Genomic DNA, 16,262 nt, shown 5'->3' with positions numbered 1-16,262 from the left:
TACCTGGTGATCCAATCACAAATGCACAGAGCTAACTACAGGTGTAAACGGGCCCAAAGTGTTTTGTGATCCGATTACGTATGTGATCACATGTGACTTTATTCATGCCGACGTGTCCCAAACAACATCAACACACTCCACCTTCACACTCATCAATCATCCACTGCTCTAATTAGCTGGCTGTACACTAAGTGGCTTTAAAAGAAAATGTAGAAATGTGGAATGTGAGTCAAATACTTACCAGCATCCAGCAGCTTTTTCACAATGTGGAAGTTGGAATGGGATACACTGTAATGGAGGGCGGTGTTTCCATTGCCATCAGCCATATTTACAATGTGTTGTAGCAGGGCAGGGCAGATGCCTCTGAAAGCATTCAGGTAATCCTCCACCATCTCTGCCACGGCCGTCTTCTGACTGGACACACGGAACCACTCGTGCTGCACCGTGTTCACATTTGGCCTCTGGAATGACACAAAATGAGAAATATGATTGAGATCAGAATGTATTACAGGGGATTTTAATGGATTGTGCTCTGTTGTAGTAACACTTCAACATGGAAGGATTCCCAAAATCAATGTAAAAACATAAGATTGGTAAACAGAAGCAAAACAGAGAAACATCCAGCATCTTGTTACATAATGATCTTAATTAGTCTAAATTGCATCCACTTATTAGACACATCCTTTCTGAAATTCAGGGCTAATACAGCTTTGACTTGAGGCAGGACTTAAAGAGTAGGCCTGTCAGTGCACAGCTGGGCGCGTCTCAGACCCTCTGCTCGGGGGTCAGCAGAAATAAGTGTTGATCCAACATTCTTTTACACCACGTTAACCACAAAGGAGCCAATTTCCTTCCCGTTCAGGCGCAGTGAAGCAGAGCATGAAGAAAAGTTTGGCAAGTGTTTGGCAAGATTGCTGACTTATCAAAAATAATAATAATTTAAAAAAAAAACGGCAAAACTTTTATACTAAACTAATTATACTTATCTAGAATCAAAGATATTATTTTTGTGCACTGAGGGTTTACACAAGGTTATATTATCTTACCACATCTTTACTGGATAGAGTCTTGGGGTCGTTGAGGTGGGATTTCAGCATATTGCATGCAGAAAGCATCTTCTCATTCAACTCATACCTGGGAAGAACAAAAAAAAGCAGTGTTACTAAATGCATGACACTTCTGTTCTGACTGCTAACCAGTATTGGGTAAAGGACAAAAATTATTTTTTGGATAACAAACGAAAACCACATTTTGAGGTGATCAGGGCATTCTGGATTCTGAACACTTGACAAAGATGTAAATGCTAATGTATTTCTATTACCTGCATACAAGTACATAATCTGTAAAACAGAAGTTGTCACAAAAATAATTATCCACAACTCAAGGACGTTAATTCCGTCATGCTCTATTTTTACCCATTAGTAAAAAAGACTCTGCTTGGTATTTTCTTAACGTGAAATAATTTCACAGCAACGTCTGTTTCTTGTGTGCTGTTTTTTGGCTTATTGGCTCTCACAATGTAGAAAAGACAACAGAGACTGTGGTCTTGTGCTCTAGTTATCTGATTTAATGAACAATATCCCGTGAATGATCCTACTGGACTAAACTAGGAATCTCTTTTTTCTCTCCCCAAGTCCTCACTCACATCTCTCAAATTTCAAAGTAGCGATTTAAAACTTATTTTTTTCTCCCCTTCACTTCTAATCTCTATTAGAATCTTTTACTGTTGGAATGCTTGTAAATTAGGGAAACATAACAGACCACGTCTGAATGCATTTAGAACTATCTGCTAAAGTATTTTTTTTAAATTAGTAAATGGTTGAAAATGTATAAATAGCATTTTCCATTTAGCATGGGTAAGTGTGATCAGCTCTCTAACATTGAAATGCAAAGTGTAAATGCATTCTAGCTAAAAAATATCCAGAAACTATCCAGATATGAAATAATGTTAATTCCAGGTGGAAAGAGGACTACTTGGAGATTATGAAAAGCATTACTATAGGACTCTTACTCATGACTCATGTCAGGCTTGGTATGCTGGATTCTTAACTGATATGATTATACAGAGCTCCCATTCCTGCCTCCAGTGACTACATTCCACTTTTTAAAAAATATTACATTGCAGACATCACATCCAAAATACCTTAAATTCTCTTTCTAATGCAAGAGATGCTTGAATTGGTCTACAGTCATAAATGACGCAACACTAACTATGAATCACTTGTTGCATGTGGATCTAAGAGTTACTGGCAGTACTTACCTCTGCCTTTTGTCCTGGCCTAAATCTTCAGTGTCTCTATCTTCATCCACTGCTTCATTGTTTCGGAATTCTTCTTTCCTCCTTTCTCTCACATTCGCCATCTTGTCTTTCTCCTCCCCTTCATCCTCTGACCCAGAGGAGCTGCTCTCTTCAGAGCTGGAGTCATCGCTCGATGTCGTCTCGTACCTAGAGATGGAAAACAGCATGGAGTTGAATCTATGCACAATGTACATGCTACTCTAGAATACCTTAGTCTGACTGTTCAACTGCAGCACTGATTTAGTAAAATAACCACTTATCACTTATTCTTCATAGCAACATAACTACTTTCATGTGCAGGTTACGAAGAATATACTGTATACATTTATATTGTAATGTTGTTACAGCTTAAGCTAAACTACAAGTAATATGTCATGCTATTTTATTTTGTAAGTATCCATGTAATAAGCTTTGCATTTGGGTCTTGATCCAATTTTTTATTTATTTTTTTGTGTGCCTTACAATCAACTGATAAGCATCAACTCAGACATATTTTTTATCACACACTTCTTCCGTGAGAAATGTATTTTCTCCTCTTACTTGGAACGAGAACCTACCCTCCATTCACACCAACAAACTGCAAGTTCTTTTTTGTGCCATTAGGTCCCTGATGACCGTCTTTCTTCATGATGGACTTCAGGGTGCTGTGACTGCCTAGTAGGAAAGAAAAATATAGGCAATCAACAATTATTTTATACTGTTAAAGTATACCTTAATTATTTACATTTTAAATCATATCATTTTCCAGGTACAAAGCGTAGTCAGGTATTCAAATTTACATGCATATTGTTAGTGCAACGATTTTAATATAGATCTGCAAATAATATTTTGCCTCCACCACAAATGCAGACAGAAATCTACACACCCTATCAAAATTGAAAGAAACGCATAAAGCTGACATCATGATTTATGAAATACAGTGTTATTGCTGTTATGGGAAATGAACAAGTAGAATCTACTTTAGCCAGCAACAGCTAATCAGGACCATAAGCTGGAGTTGGCTACATTACTTTTCCAAATCTGACAGACATGTAGAATGTCCAAATTTGTTGTAATTTTCAACAGAAGAAAATATCATCAAGCGCCGCAAGAACATGCATTTAGAAAAAAACTATGTGAAGCAAAAGAAACATCCCGCAGCCTAAAGCTATGGCAAACATGTTAAGTACAGGCTTTGCTCTGCCAAATACCGAAGAGGATCACCGCCCCTCTCCACGGAGACTGAAAAAAGAACAGTTCTGAGAACTGCCAGAACATGCCCTACAGATGGACACACTCCCTCTGACTGTCTGTATCTCGAACATAGCAGATGATGAAGGCACTCATTATCCACGTTTCCCTTATTTTGACAGGTGAGAGCAGCTGAATCCCTGGAACTACATGCCTTGAAGCTGTTAATCTGTTACATGCTCTCCTAAGACAGTCACACAAGGGTGGCTTCATGAAAAAAACCATCCATCAAGGGGAGTTCAACATGAAGAAGTGGCTTATTTTATAATGGTTACTCACAGTCTTATAGTACTTGAAAGCAACACGCTGATTATCAACTATAACTGAAAAAATATTTACAAATATATCTCGTTTAGTGACAGAACTGGGCATACAGTACCATGCAATGCTGTGGACATTTGCTGGTCCATGCGGCTTTTCTGTGTAGCTGTACTCTGTTCATGCGAGTCGTCAGTATAGACATTTTCTATCCGTGTGACCTCTGTTCTCACACTACTCGAGTGGGAATGGACTGCATTGACCATCTGCGTTTCTGGATAAATAGAACAAGAAGAGACAGAAAAAAGGGACACATGAGGAACAGCAATATATTTCTGTACTTAAATTGCTCGCTCTCAAATTATACGTCCAAGAAGACATTATAATATAGCTCCAGCCAAAACAGAATTGCATGAAAAGGGCATCTCAAGATCACATAAAAGTGTCAGAATGCTGTTCTTACTTATTATTATCTCACAGAGCAATGTGCAATGGTTATGGTATGAATCTGAATTCAAGACTCTAGAATTCTTCAGGTTTAGATATCAGATGGTCTTTTATTGGCATGCACCAAATGTCGTAATGTAATAAAAACATTTCAGCAAAAGAATGTATGACATGGAGAATACCTGAGTGCATCTCCTGCTTAATCTAGAGCCAAATCTTATCACAGCAGACATGGAAACACTAAATCTTGACAGCAATTTTGACTGATTCATTGGTCATAATACTCTGATGTGCATACAAAAATTCTCTCCTTCATTCTCGCTTACCCCTTCTCTACAGAGTAGAAGGAAATGTTATTTATAACTTCAGAGCATTCCATAACAAAAAAATTCATGCTAAAATGCTGGTATTTCTAAATAAAAGATTAGAAAGAAATAAAAAGCCCGCTGGACTAAGAACTTTTAGATTCCTACCATTTTTAAGCCTTCATTCTTGGAAATAAAAACAGTACTTGTGCACATACTTAGAGATACTTTGGATATGCTTCATAAGGCTAGCCTTATAGAGAGAAAATCTTTACACAAGGCTTCTGTACATTACATAACACAGTGGACCTATGAATCAGCATCAACAAAGACAACAACAACTAGGCATTTAGCACAAGCTGCTGCCTTCCAAAAAAGATGAGATCACTGTTGGATTAGATCCAAAGCCCCCAATGCATTTTTCAGGGTCAGAGAAAACTCTGCCCTGTCAGATCGTGTCAGGCATCATTACAGACACAATCGCACCGTGTACCCTCTTGTCTCATCCCTATTCCTCAACATTCTCAGCAGGGGCCTGAGTGTATACAGCAACTTGATTTATCCTAATTATTCAGTGATGTTCTTCTTCCTTCTATTTGTATGTTCTTTGATTCCAGATTGTTAAAAAGGGACAGTGAAATATTTATCCTTAAAATAACATTTTCACAACAGTTCCCCAGTAAGACCAGACCGATGGTCTGCAATATATTAATTATTAATCCAAATTATTATATCAATTAATGCAAATTATTATATCAATTATTGATGCAAAAAGGGACAGTGAAATATTTATTATTATGATCATTAAAATAACATTTTCACAACAGTTCCCCAGTAAGACCAGACCAGATTAATGAGGTCATCGCAATATGCAAAAAAAAAAAAAAGCTTTTAAAAATCAGCATAGATCCTTAAACATTGAGCATATAGGGTTCAAGCAAACTGCAACTAACCTTTCACGGTGTGGTCTGATTTCTCCGGCTGCCTTAAAAGGTCCACATTGCAGAGTTCCTCAACACTTCCATACTTCATAACTGAATTGATGGATGATAGTGTAGTAACTAGCTCACTGTTGATGGAGCTAAACTGGGATTGTTGTGGTGGGTCGAATGCATCTGCCAGCTCACTGTAGTTCTGAGCAAGCAACATCTGCTGTTCCTGCAAGAGCTTCTGCACTCTCTCTATGTAGTGATCAAGTCCAACACCTGCCCCAGCCTGTGACTGGATGGGTACTGCTGATGGCATTGATCCCACAGGCATACTCTTAACTTGGGTCGGGGCAGGAGATTGAGAGGGGCCACAGGCAATGTTCCTTGTCTTCTGACCGACTAAGGAGTTTTCATGTATGCTCATGTGGCCAACCCCAGCCTCTTTTGTTTTGCAAGATGCTGACATATCAAGCATAACCTCCTCAGATGCTGTAGTACCTACTGAAACTGAGCGTGTTTTTAATGTGGCCGGCACATCTTTTACGAGACCATCCCCAATGGCTATTGTACGAGTCTCCACTGGTACAGTGCTTACTTGTTTGTCTTTTGAGTATGGTTGTGTATTAGTGCAGGAATCAGTAAGAATTACTTTGTCTGTATTGGTTAACTTGGCTATTGTTTCGATTTCTGTGTTTGTGTACTGTGAAGCACACATGGGTAAGACCATGACTCCAAAATCAGTTCTGAGAACATCATCTGTAGCTGTGCTCTGGGTTGCCATCTCCTTGATGGGCCTGACCATTACATCCACTGAACAATCTCCACATCCAATAGACCTGAGCTCTCTGGCTTGTTCAGCCTCTCTTTTGCAAAGTCCTAAATCTTCGGCCGTTAACTCAGTGTTGATCCCCATTTCACATACACTTAATTCCACTCCCACACTCCTGTTGCACATCACAACCTGTCTGCCGACACACTGATCATGAACCTCAGCACGTTCTTGTACAACCCACCGCTCCATTGGCAACTCTGGACCCACCAAAACATGCCTTGCATCTGGTCTGCAAGTAATTCCTACTGAACTAATTTTTTGGACATGATTTGTGCTTGCATCATTAAACTCAACATGGTTGCCCACACATTGGCTTTCTGTGGACACTCTGGCTTCCACTGAAGTGCTGTACATCTCTGGCCTTGCCATCATACCCTTGTCTGTTTTTTTTCTCGATCCAGCCACTTGAAGCTGAAGCTTTAGCTTTCCCATCTCCATTTGGTGGGTGGTCTCCTTAAGTTGGACCTCCAGTCTGTAGATCTTCTCTTTGAGAGCTTCGATGGTCTGGTGTTGCATCTCGATTTCAGCTTCTACCTCACTGCTCATTCCTAGCATGGCTTCAGTCACACCAACTCCTGTGCTCCTCACCTCCTGCTCCGTTCCAACAGCCACATCTCTGCTTTTCCCAGGAGACTTTCGGTAAACAACCACGTCGTTCATGTTCTCATCGGCTCCGACACCAATGGACTTGCTCTCACGACTCCACCGCTGGATGTTTTGGTTTGTTTTTTGCTCTGTTTGGTGTAAGCTGTGCTTTATTTCCTCACCATTATCCTGTATGTTCCTCTCCAGAGCCTCCACCTCAGCGGTCAATTGCCTAAACTCTTGTAGCCTTTGGGTGCTCTGCTCGGTGTTTTCCATCTCCTCAATGTGAAGTTCAGAACCTGTTCTGAGCTGGGTCAGGGGCTCATACTGATCAGCACTGCCAACACTATAGGAGCGCTTCCTAAAACCTCCACATGGACCCTGCCCCGCTACCTTGGAGTTCTTCATCTGGGACACTAGTTGCCTTTTCTCTTCTTGCAAGACTGATATCTTGACTTGAAGAATTGGGATGGTCTTTACCTGCTCTTCCAGTTCTTTTAGTCTCTTTAAAGCCACTACCATCTGTTCTCGAATGTGCTGGAGGTGCAGGGGGCTAACATTGGTCACTGGTGTGGTCATGCCTGAGCTGAGGGGACTGTGGCGGATTGAACTACCCATAGAGGATGTAAAGTAGGGGTTGTACTCGCCATTGCCTAGATGTCCATTATGTTGGAAAGAATGCAAGTTAGGTGAAATCTGGCTTGGCCCATAAGAGCCACTGTAAGAGGACAGGGAACTGGAAGAGCCCATTCCGCCAAAACTGGCCAGTCGCCTGCGAGGCGGCTCGTTGACTGGTGGCTGCATAAGGAGCCGTTCTTGCTCCAGTCGCCTTCGAGTCTCCATCAGTGTTTTCTCCACCTGGGGGTTATGGCGAAGAAGGTGGGGAGAAGGTGGTGGCAGCAGCTGCTTGGTCTCAGGGACGTTCACAAAGGCTTGGGGAGCTTCATGAACTTGGGCAGTATGGCCAGGGGGGGCTACCTGGTTCTGAGGCGTGAAGTAGACGGATGACTGTTTGCTCTCATCGCTGTTGGAAGAGGACAAGGAGTCTGTTGAAGTCCACTCAGTCTGGCCACCGCAACTGCTCCGAGGAGGCGGCACGGACCTGACCACTTTTGGCTTCCTCTGGATGTTTAGCTTCTTGATGGTATTGCCCCGCTCAATGTCATCAACATACTTAAGGAAGTCCAGGTCTAGCTGATAACCATATGGGGTTTCCAAGCAATAAGGGTCCTTCTCATCATCATCTTTTTCTGCAAAAAAGAAAAAACAAACACAGAGTGAAATTAGTTGTTATCTAATCATTGTACAATTTATAAAAATGTATGATCGGTCCTTAAAATTACTTACTTTTTGAATTACTACTTTAAGCTTTATAGCAAACAACAACAACAACCTCGTTCCCCAAAAGGATTTAAACAGCCAACAACTCTAAAAACAGAAATACATTTTGACAGAATGGTTCTTCAGTCTGAGTCCTTGGTACATTAAGTATATTTATAAAGTTTGAAACCAACTCTTAAGGTTGCAGGCACAAAGGTGTGATAATGGTGTGATCACTACTGTCATGCCCTGTAATCATAACAGTGTGAGTCAGTCATTTCAGCAGCACTTTACACTTATACAATACATTGCTAAGATTTTTCCAAGAACAGTCAAACCATTAACTAAAAAACTAAGTTGAACTTCCCATCTATTGGTTTCCAACACTAAATGTAAAGATGTATTCCACACAATTTCATGGCAAAACAAACTCCATGTGTTTGCTGAGCATTTGCAAGGTGGGGGTGGGGTTAAGGGAAAACAAGGAGAGCAAATATTTCTTTCTACCCAAAGATCAATTTGGTCTGATGCAATTGACAATATTTTAAACATTTCACTCACTCACTACATAGCAGACTAGAAATACCTTGACAGAGAGGTAAAAATGTTAATAGTTTCTTTTCAGCTAGAAGCCAAGGAATATCCATCAACAGAGCTTATATCACAGTCCAAATTCCACATCGGACAGAGAATTCCTGTCGTCAGTTAGACAGATTAACTCGCTGAAAGCCAAGACACTTTCAGATGATTTAGAGAGCCAGACACAGTGCATTAAGTACAAACAACAAACCATTGAACATTTTCTTGGTACGTTTTAAGGACATACGTAAAATGCATGAAAGTTTACTTGACCATGTAACACTCATTCAAACATTGCCTATATAGGTTTTGGGGAGGTTAAGGCAACCTAATCCCTCATTGTTCAAGCGTCACTTACCCCAAGTCAAACAGCAGTCCTCATGCAGCAGTGCCTGTTCCCTTACAAGCCGTCATAGTTGTATAACTAGAACAAGCTGCAGGCTGCCTCCCCTCACTCACTGAGCACTTTCTCAACCTTCACTCCATAAGGGGAAAAATTCCACTATTGGTGTAAACTTAGCCCAGCTCTGCGCCGCCTGTGATAGGCTAGTTGCCTCTACCAATCATGAAGTACTTACACTGTTTCTTCTGTCTTGCCTCTCTGAAAGTGCTCTTTAAACACTTTGTAACCCCTTAAAACAGTGGTCCCTTTTTAAACACTCTTTCCAGGCATGTCTTTGTCATATTAAGGAGCATAAACTCACCAGACACATAATACAAGGTTCAGTTAAGCTTTTGCTGCTTCTTAATGTGAACTATGTTTAGGATTAAAGATAAAACAAAAAGATATAGTGTCTTTTTCAATGACAATAAAGGTTTACAAAAGTAAGTAGACCAAGAGAGACATTTTTTAAATACTCCGACCAAAATAAAAAGCTTTATTCTTTATTTAGTCAAGCAACAATCCTTCGACAGCACTGACAAAACCTCTTTTACTGTACTTGCACAGCAACAATCGCTAGCTTGTTAAGCACACCAGCTAGCTTTGCTGACTATAGCAAGAGCACAACAGCAATGTCATGGAGAGAGAGACAGGCTCGTCTGGTACGAGGAACAAACACTTAGGCAGCTGAGCGCTGACCTCACCGGGAGGGGGGTTGAAAACCTGTGACACTAAATGGACAAGAGAGAAGCGCATGAAAGCAGTGTGAGAAACGGCTCCAAGAATAATCCACCCACACTCTCTTTTAGCAGTCTAGAATTACACTACCCACCATCAGACAAAAACAGCCTAGAGGATGTTCAGATCAAAATAGTTTATGCTACGGGCAACGTACTGAAGCAAACTTACTCTATGTTGAAAAGCACTTTTAACAGTGGAAGCTAGACTGGTTTAAAGTTCAGCAACAAGCTGGCAGTAAGTAAAAAAATAATATTTTTTTAAAGACCAAAGTGAGACAGTATTTACAGAATAAATCTTTTTTTTTAATGAAACAAAGACATTCACACTCCACCTGTGTAAAATTAAAAACTAAATGTTAGTCCTCTCCTGAATCTAGTGCTGGCTAGGGTTACAATTTATAGTCCTTGTCATTAGAAAAAATCAAATTGCCGGGCGATGCAAGTTCTTTTGGGGGTGTGTTCACACTTGGCATCCATGGTTCGATTAAAACGAGCCCTGGTGCGTTTGCTCTGTTAGTGCGGTTCATTTGAATAAGTGTGAACGCTGTCATCCGAACCTTGGTGCACACTAAACAAGTGGACCGAGACCGCTGAAAAGATGGATCTTGGTCCGCTTCCAAACAAAATCTGGTGTGGTTCGAATGAAATATGAACGCAACATGGACCAAAGACATATAAACAAACCAAAAACGAAACATGTTGTCAGAATATGTGGCCTTAAAAAGGACAGAATGCTCAAGCATACCTGTTTTTTCTCGTCATAGTCGCAATGTTGCCCATCACAGTTGGGCACAAGCATCAGAACCGCGTCTCTTTGCAGCAGATCTTCCGGACCAGGACTAAAGGTTTTTTTTTTTTGTTCAGGACCAAACGAACCAAGCAAATCAATCTACAAGTGTGAACACACCCTTAAATGTGATTGGCTAAAACCAAAAAGCAAGGATATGGCAGTGACAGTTTCTGACAGGTGGACAAACAAACGTGACACACGATCATTTGGCATGTCTGTTGTCACAAAGTTATTTCTGGACAAAATGAGCAGAAACAGCCCCATGTAAATGGGGTTTGTAAAAGCTATGGATTTTGTCAAAAGAAAAGAAAAGTCCACATTAGGATTGATTTGTCCAATCTGTCTAAACCTTTAAAAAGGTAGAGAGGAAATAGTTTGGGGAATCCCATGGGAATATTTCTAAAATATGTAATTGTTTTGTGTGTTCACTTGCAATTGCAGATGGACAAGATAGTTCTCTAAATTCTCACAAGACAGCAACTTTTGACCAAATGTAACATTAGTGTCATGTAAACAACTTAAAATAGATGTCCACAGACAGCCCTGCTATTTTTCCTGCTTGATCTGTGCACTGCTTTTTCAAAAAAAAAAAGAGAGAGAGAGGTGGACAGAGAGGAATTAGTACAAGTGTGCCTCACAATCTTTGAGTTTAAAAGGGCATGGCTTATCTACTGTCTGTGTCTAACAAATGCTGTCTGATTAAAAGTCCAAAGAAAATGACATATCAAATAGCTGCTAAATATTTGAGTGATCAGCATTACGTTGTCACCAGAAACCGTGCCGCCTAGCAAAAGTAGAAACATTTTGACTAGACTCTTATCTAAAATATGTAGTTCTGATTTGTTTTTGGTCCCTTTTATGTTTTGTCTAATTACACTTAAGGTCTATTCCAGTACAACACTCCTGAGAGTATTCATTACCAATTACAAACCCCTGAGGACAATGTTTTCAGTTCTCATATTACACAATGAAATCTCGGTGGATCTCTCACAGAGTTCACAATCACCTTGGGCACGAGATCAGCTGAATGTTAGCAATGAAAATAGATGCCTATTTGAAAGTCTGACCTCAGATGCCCACATCTATTATGTGGGAGGAAAAACAAACTTCATAAATCAGCTTGTTTTGCCAACCACAAAACCTACTGTATATGGAAATTTGAGAGATCAGGATGTCAGGAATGCACCCAAGTTATCTTTCAAAGTATATGTGCAAAAGGAAAATACAGGTGGTAGACATACCACGTACCATAACGTTACCAAGTGTTTAAATTCATTTTTTGACTTTTATTTTTTTGTCAGGTGGTAAAACCAAACGTTTGTGTATAATTCTCTGTATAAGTGAAATCTTAAAGTAACCCTTATAGAGTCTGCATTGCCTAACACATTATTTTGTGGTTGTGCGTTTTATTCATATTAATTTATAATTATTGAATTCTAGTGGCCAGGTATTTAGTATCTTTAGCATCCGATTTGACTTTTAAAGACAGAAAAATAATCATGCAATATCAGAAAATGCAATCAATACAATAACTATTCATAATTTAGGCATTTGTTCACTTTGACCTATTGTTTGCTGGCTTTTTTATTAAGTATTTACATGGTTGCACCATCTGATGAATATCAGTTTAGCCACCAAACAACATTAATAATGACAGGGAATATGCTGAATACTGAATACTTTTTTGTGCAATTACATATAAAAATAAAATACAAATACAAGTGTTTTAGTCAACAATTACTGCCTGGTGGACATGTTTTCCACAAAAACCTGTTGTTCAAGACCTTCCGATGGAGTCCCTTTCAAAAATGATTAGTTAACTACATTAACATTAATTACAACAGAGCAGCAGCTTAAAACCTGAACAAATACAAATGCAAACTTCTTGAACATTTCTTTTTAAACCAAAGCACCAAAACACAATTGACATGAATATCAGTAATCAAGTATCTACAACACTTTATCCTTAATACTTAATGGCCATTCATTCAAGTCCACCTTTAAATGCCTATAGAGCACTGAATATAATACTGTTTTGTCACTTACTAGGACAGGAGTTTGAATGTAGCAGGCTAGCATTACTGGTCAGAGCATATCAGAGTCTTCTCAAACACACACACACACACAGAAGAGAAAACAGAGGCCCTTTTTCTCACTCTGGCCTGGTATTTCCTGACCCGGCCCATGGAAACCACGTCAGCCTTCCAGTTTAATTATCCCAGAAATCCACGTCATCTTCAAGACCATACTAACAAACACACAGAGCCATTAAACAACCAACAAGCAACAATGCTGGAACAGATACAGAAACTTCTCTAAGAATACTCCTGCCATAAAAGAACCAAGCAACCAAGAGAAACGGTGAACAGCTCCAGTATTAAATCATTTATATTAACTAAACCTGCAGGACATCCCAGACTATTGCTAATCCAACCAATATTAGCAGTAAATGAACCAAGAATATCTGAAGGAAAGGCTGTAAATTACATGTAGGGGATTGTTGCAGACAATAGGCTTCAAATTATTATGACCGCCGCTAGCGTAGCTAGCGAAAGCGGTCATATGGGGATTGTCAAAGTTTTTTTTTTTTTTTTTTTTTTCGTCACCTTACTGAATTTTTCGTCAACGATACCAGGGACACCGAAGCACCGGGGAACATGAAATTTGGTGGGCATGTAGCCCCACTAGACTTCTAAGGAAAAATTTCGTTTGGGCCACTCCCCCCCCCCGCGCTGGGCCCCCCCAAACCCCAAAAAATGCAGTTTTTCCTAAATAACTACCTGAACCGTGGCACCGAGGATGAAGAAATTTTTATGGTATGTTGGTCTACTAGACTTTTACGGAAAAATTTCGTTTGGTCCCCGGGGGCCACTTCCCCCCGCGCGCTGGGGCCCCCGTAAATTTTTCGTCAACGATACCAGGGACACCGAAACACCGGGGAACATGAAATTTGGTGGGCATGTAGCCCCACTAGACTTCTACGGAAAAATTTCGTTTGGTCCCCGGGGGCCACTCCCCCCCCCGCGCTGGGCCCCTCCAAACCCCAAAAAATGCAGTTTTTCCTAAATAACTACCTGAACCGTGGCACCGAGGATGAAGAAATTTTTATGGTATGTTGGTCTACTAGACTTTTACGGAAAAATTTCGTTTGGTCCCCGGGGGCCACTCCCCCCCCCCCCGCGCTGGGGCCCCCGTAAATTTTTCGTCAACGATACCAGGGACACCGAAGCACCGGGGAACATGAAATTTGGTGGGCATGTAGCCCCACTAGACTTCTACGGAAAAATTTCGTTTGGTCCCCGGGGGCCACTCCCCCCCCACGCTGGGCCCCCCCAAAACCAAAAAAATGCAGTTTTTCATAAATAACTACCTGAACCGTGGCACCGAGGATGAAGAAATCTTTATGGTATGTTGCTCTTAAGGGCCCACATCAACCTAGCCCATAATCACTCATTTGTGATTTGCGCCCCTCCCATAAAAAATGAAAATGCAATATTATTCTGCTTTAATCGCCCCTATCTTCAGTGGAGATGTTCAGAACTGCACCATATTTCATGTGTATGATTAACTTGACATCCTCTGGGGGTATCCTCTGCTAAGTTTCGTAGAATTTCATCCATGGGGGGGTATAAAATAAATTCATTTATGTGCACATTTAGTGACTGTACACTCATCGGCCTGTAGATGGTGCTGTTGAGCGAAGGGTTGCTGGTTTAGGATGATACTGTCACACACACACATGCAGGAATACAAACAAACGCAAGCATGCACACACACTGACATCCACACGCACAGACACACACCCATACACACACATACAAATCCACATGCACAGACACACACACACAAACACACACGCGCACACATGTACGCACACATACACAGACACACACATACACAGACACACACATACACAAACACACACATACACAAACACACACACACACACACACACACACACACACACACACACACACACACACACAGACAGACATGCACATACTACTACTTTTTTTAGGTATATACATAAACACGCAATACAGCCAAATTACTCCACGTCATTTATTTTTGTGGAAAGCCAGTGCAGGCCTGAGCGGCGGTCATATTTTGTACCGCGATGCGGTACATCTAGTTACAAATACAAGGGCTGAATCTTAGTCCTGTTACACTCATTACATAATATACTGCTTAAGTTTTCAGACGTGCTGTGATTCAGTTGATATACAACCTTAAACACCACATGAAATGGCTCGAGGAGTACAATTGTCTTTGCTGCGCAAAAAAAGAATGTCAATTTTAAATGTAAATATCTGATAATTTCGTCAACTTCCAACACAGATGGCCACAAAGCTAACAGACATTGACTAAAAGCCACAAAACTTCCATTTTGAGCTCATGTTTTCGACATTGTACCTAATGTGGAATTCATGTGCTCAAATTATGCGCTGATACAAAATATTTAAGCAGTCACATCCGATCCCAGGCTCTAAAAACGCTTCTAAATGTTCAATACATCAATCTACTTTGGAAGTTTCTACACTCTAGATCAGGATGAAAGCTAGACTTTGAAGACACATAATAATACATAAAGAAACTGAAAATATGTTTAAAGGTTAATGAGGTACCAGATCGCTTAAATAAAGAAGACCATTGTACCTCAACAGTATTAAAGTACCCGTAATACTAGTGTCCAACAATTTAGCACGTCCATTAGCCCTTCAATCTTGACATGCTAATCAGCTAGAACTCTAGACTTTATAATGGCACAGCTTGGCAGCCTTGTTTAACACCAAGTGCTCTGGCCTTAGTTTGCTGTGGAGGAGCCATATGGAAAGAGTCCAAGACAACACAAAATCTCCTTTAGGCTATTACTGACCTGAATTTCATTGTATCAAAGGTGAGGGTTTACTGACACAGACAACCAAAATGCCAAAAGGAGATACAATATCATAAAGAAAGAAGCTATCTATTGACTGTGTTAGTTTAGTTAAGCTGATTTCCCTAATCTACAAGAAGAACATTCCTACTTGACATTTAAAGTACCATTAAAATGACCTTTTGTCAACACACGCTGGCTACATGGCAAAAAAGGAGCAAAACCCATTAATTCAATTTATTTCCATTGCATCACTCAATATAAAGGGACTGACAAAACAGTTCTTCTTATTACTCAAGTTGTTGCTCTTTCACTTTATTGTCAGAAGGAATGTGCAGTGGAATGCGTTGATGTTGTGGTTGAGTGTTCGGAGCCCGGCAAAGCTGACACGCAATATTTCACAGAATGCAGTGAAAATCACACTCCTGTCCTGTTTAAGAAACGCCGGACTGTGCAAACATAGCGGGCATGAATCTTCAAACAGTGCTCAAAAATCTGAAAAAATGTGTCTCAAAACTCACAAGCATATGTTCATAAATCTGTTCAAATGCTCACCTGGGTCTTCACTTGGCAAAGATAAAGCTGACATGATTTAAAAAAAATTCCATCTTAGTTTTTTGAGCATCACAAACAACCAGCCCAACAAAGAACCACTGGCTCAACCAACGGTGTGAGTCTGGGGTGGGACAG

General features: G+C 40.4%; 1 protein-coding gene across 8 annotated transcripts in view; it reads right to left on the bottom strand.

Moving 5' to 3' along the window:
- Positions 1-16,262, bottom strand: part of kank1a (KN motif and ankyrin repeat domains 1a) — a 48,152-nt gene that overhangs the window by 3,622 nt on the left and 28,268 nt on the right. For 6 of the 8 annotated variants that reach the window (XM_081367130.1, XM_081367132.1, XM_081367131.1 and 3 more), the window contains 6 exons: positions 5,493-8,135; positions 3,909-4,061; positions 2,857-2,953; positions 2,261-2,446; positions 1,047-1,134; positions 242-461 (listed from right to left, as the gene is read on the bottom strand). In XM_081367130.1, the coding sequence (XP_081223256.1) occupies positions 242-461; positions 1,047-1,134; positions 2,261-2,446; positions 2,857-2,953; positions 3,909-4,061; positions 5,493-8,135 (3,387 nt within the window). Of the gene's footprint in view, positions 1-241; positions 462-1,046; positions 1,135-2,260; positions 2,447-2,856; positions 2,954-3,908; positions 4,062-5,492; positions 8,136-9,142; positions 9,271-16,262 lie in introns of those variants that run through there. The other 2 variants (XM_081367134.1, XM_081367135.1) reach the window with 1 other exon arrangement.

This window comes from Scardinius erythrophthalmus (genome assembly GCF_964197995.2).
Source record: "Scardinius erythrophthalmus genome assembly, chromosome: 5".
In the NCBI taxonomy this organism is placed as follows: Eukaryota; Metazoa; Chordata; class Actinopteri; order Cypriniformes; family Leuciscidae; genus Scardinius; species Scardinius erythrophthalmus.
This window is presented reverse-complemented; position numbering and strand designations above follow the sequence as displayed.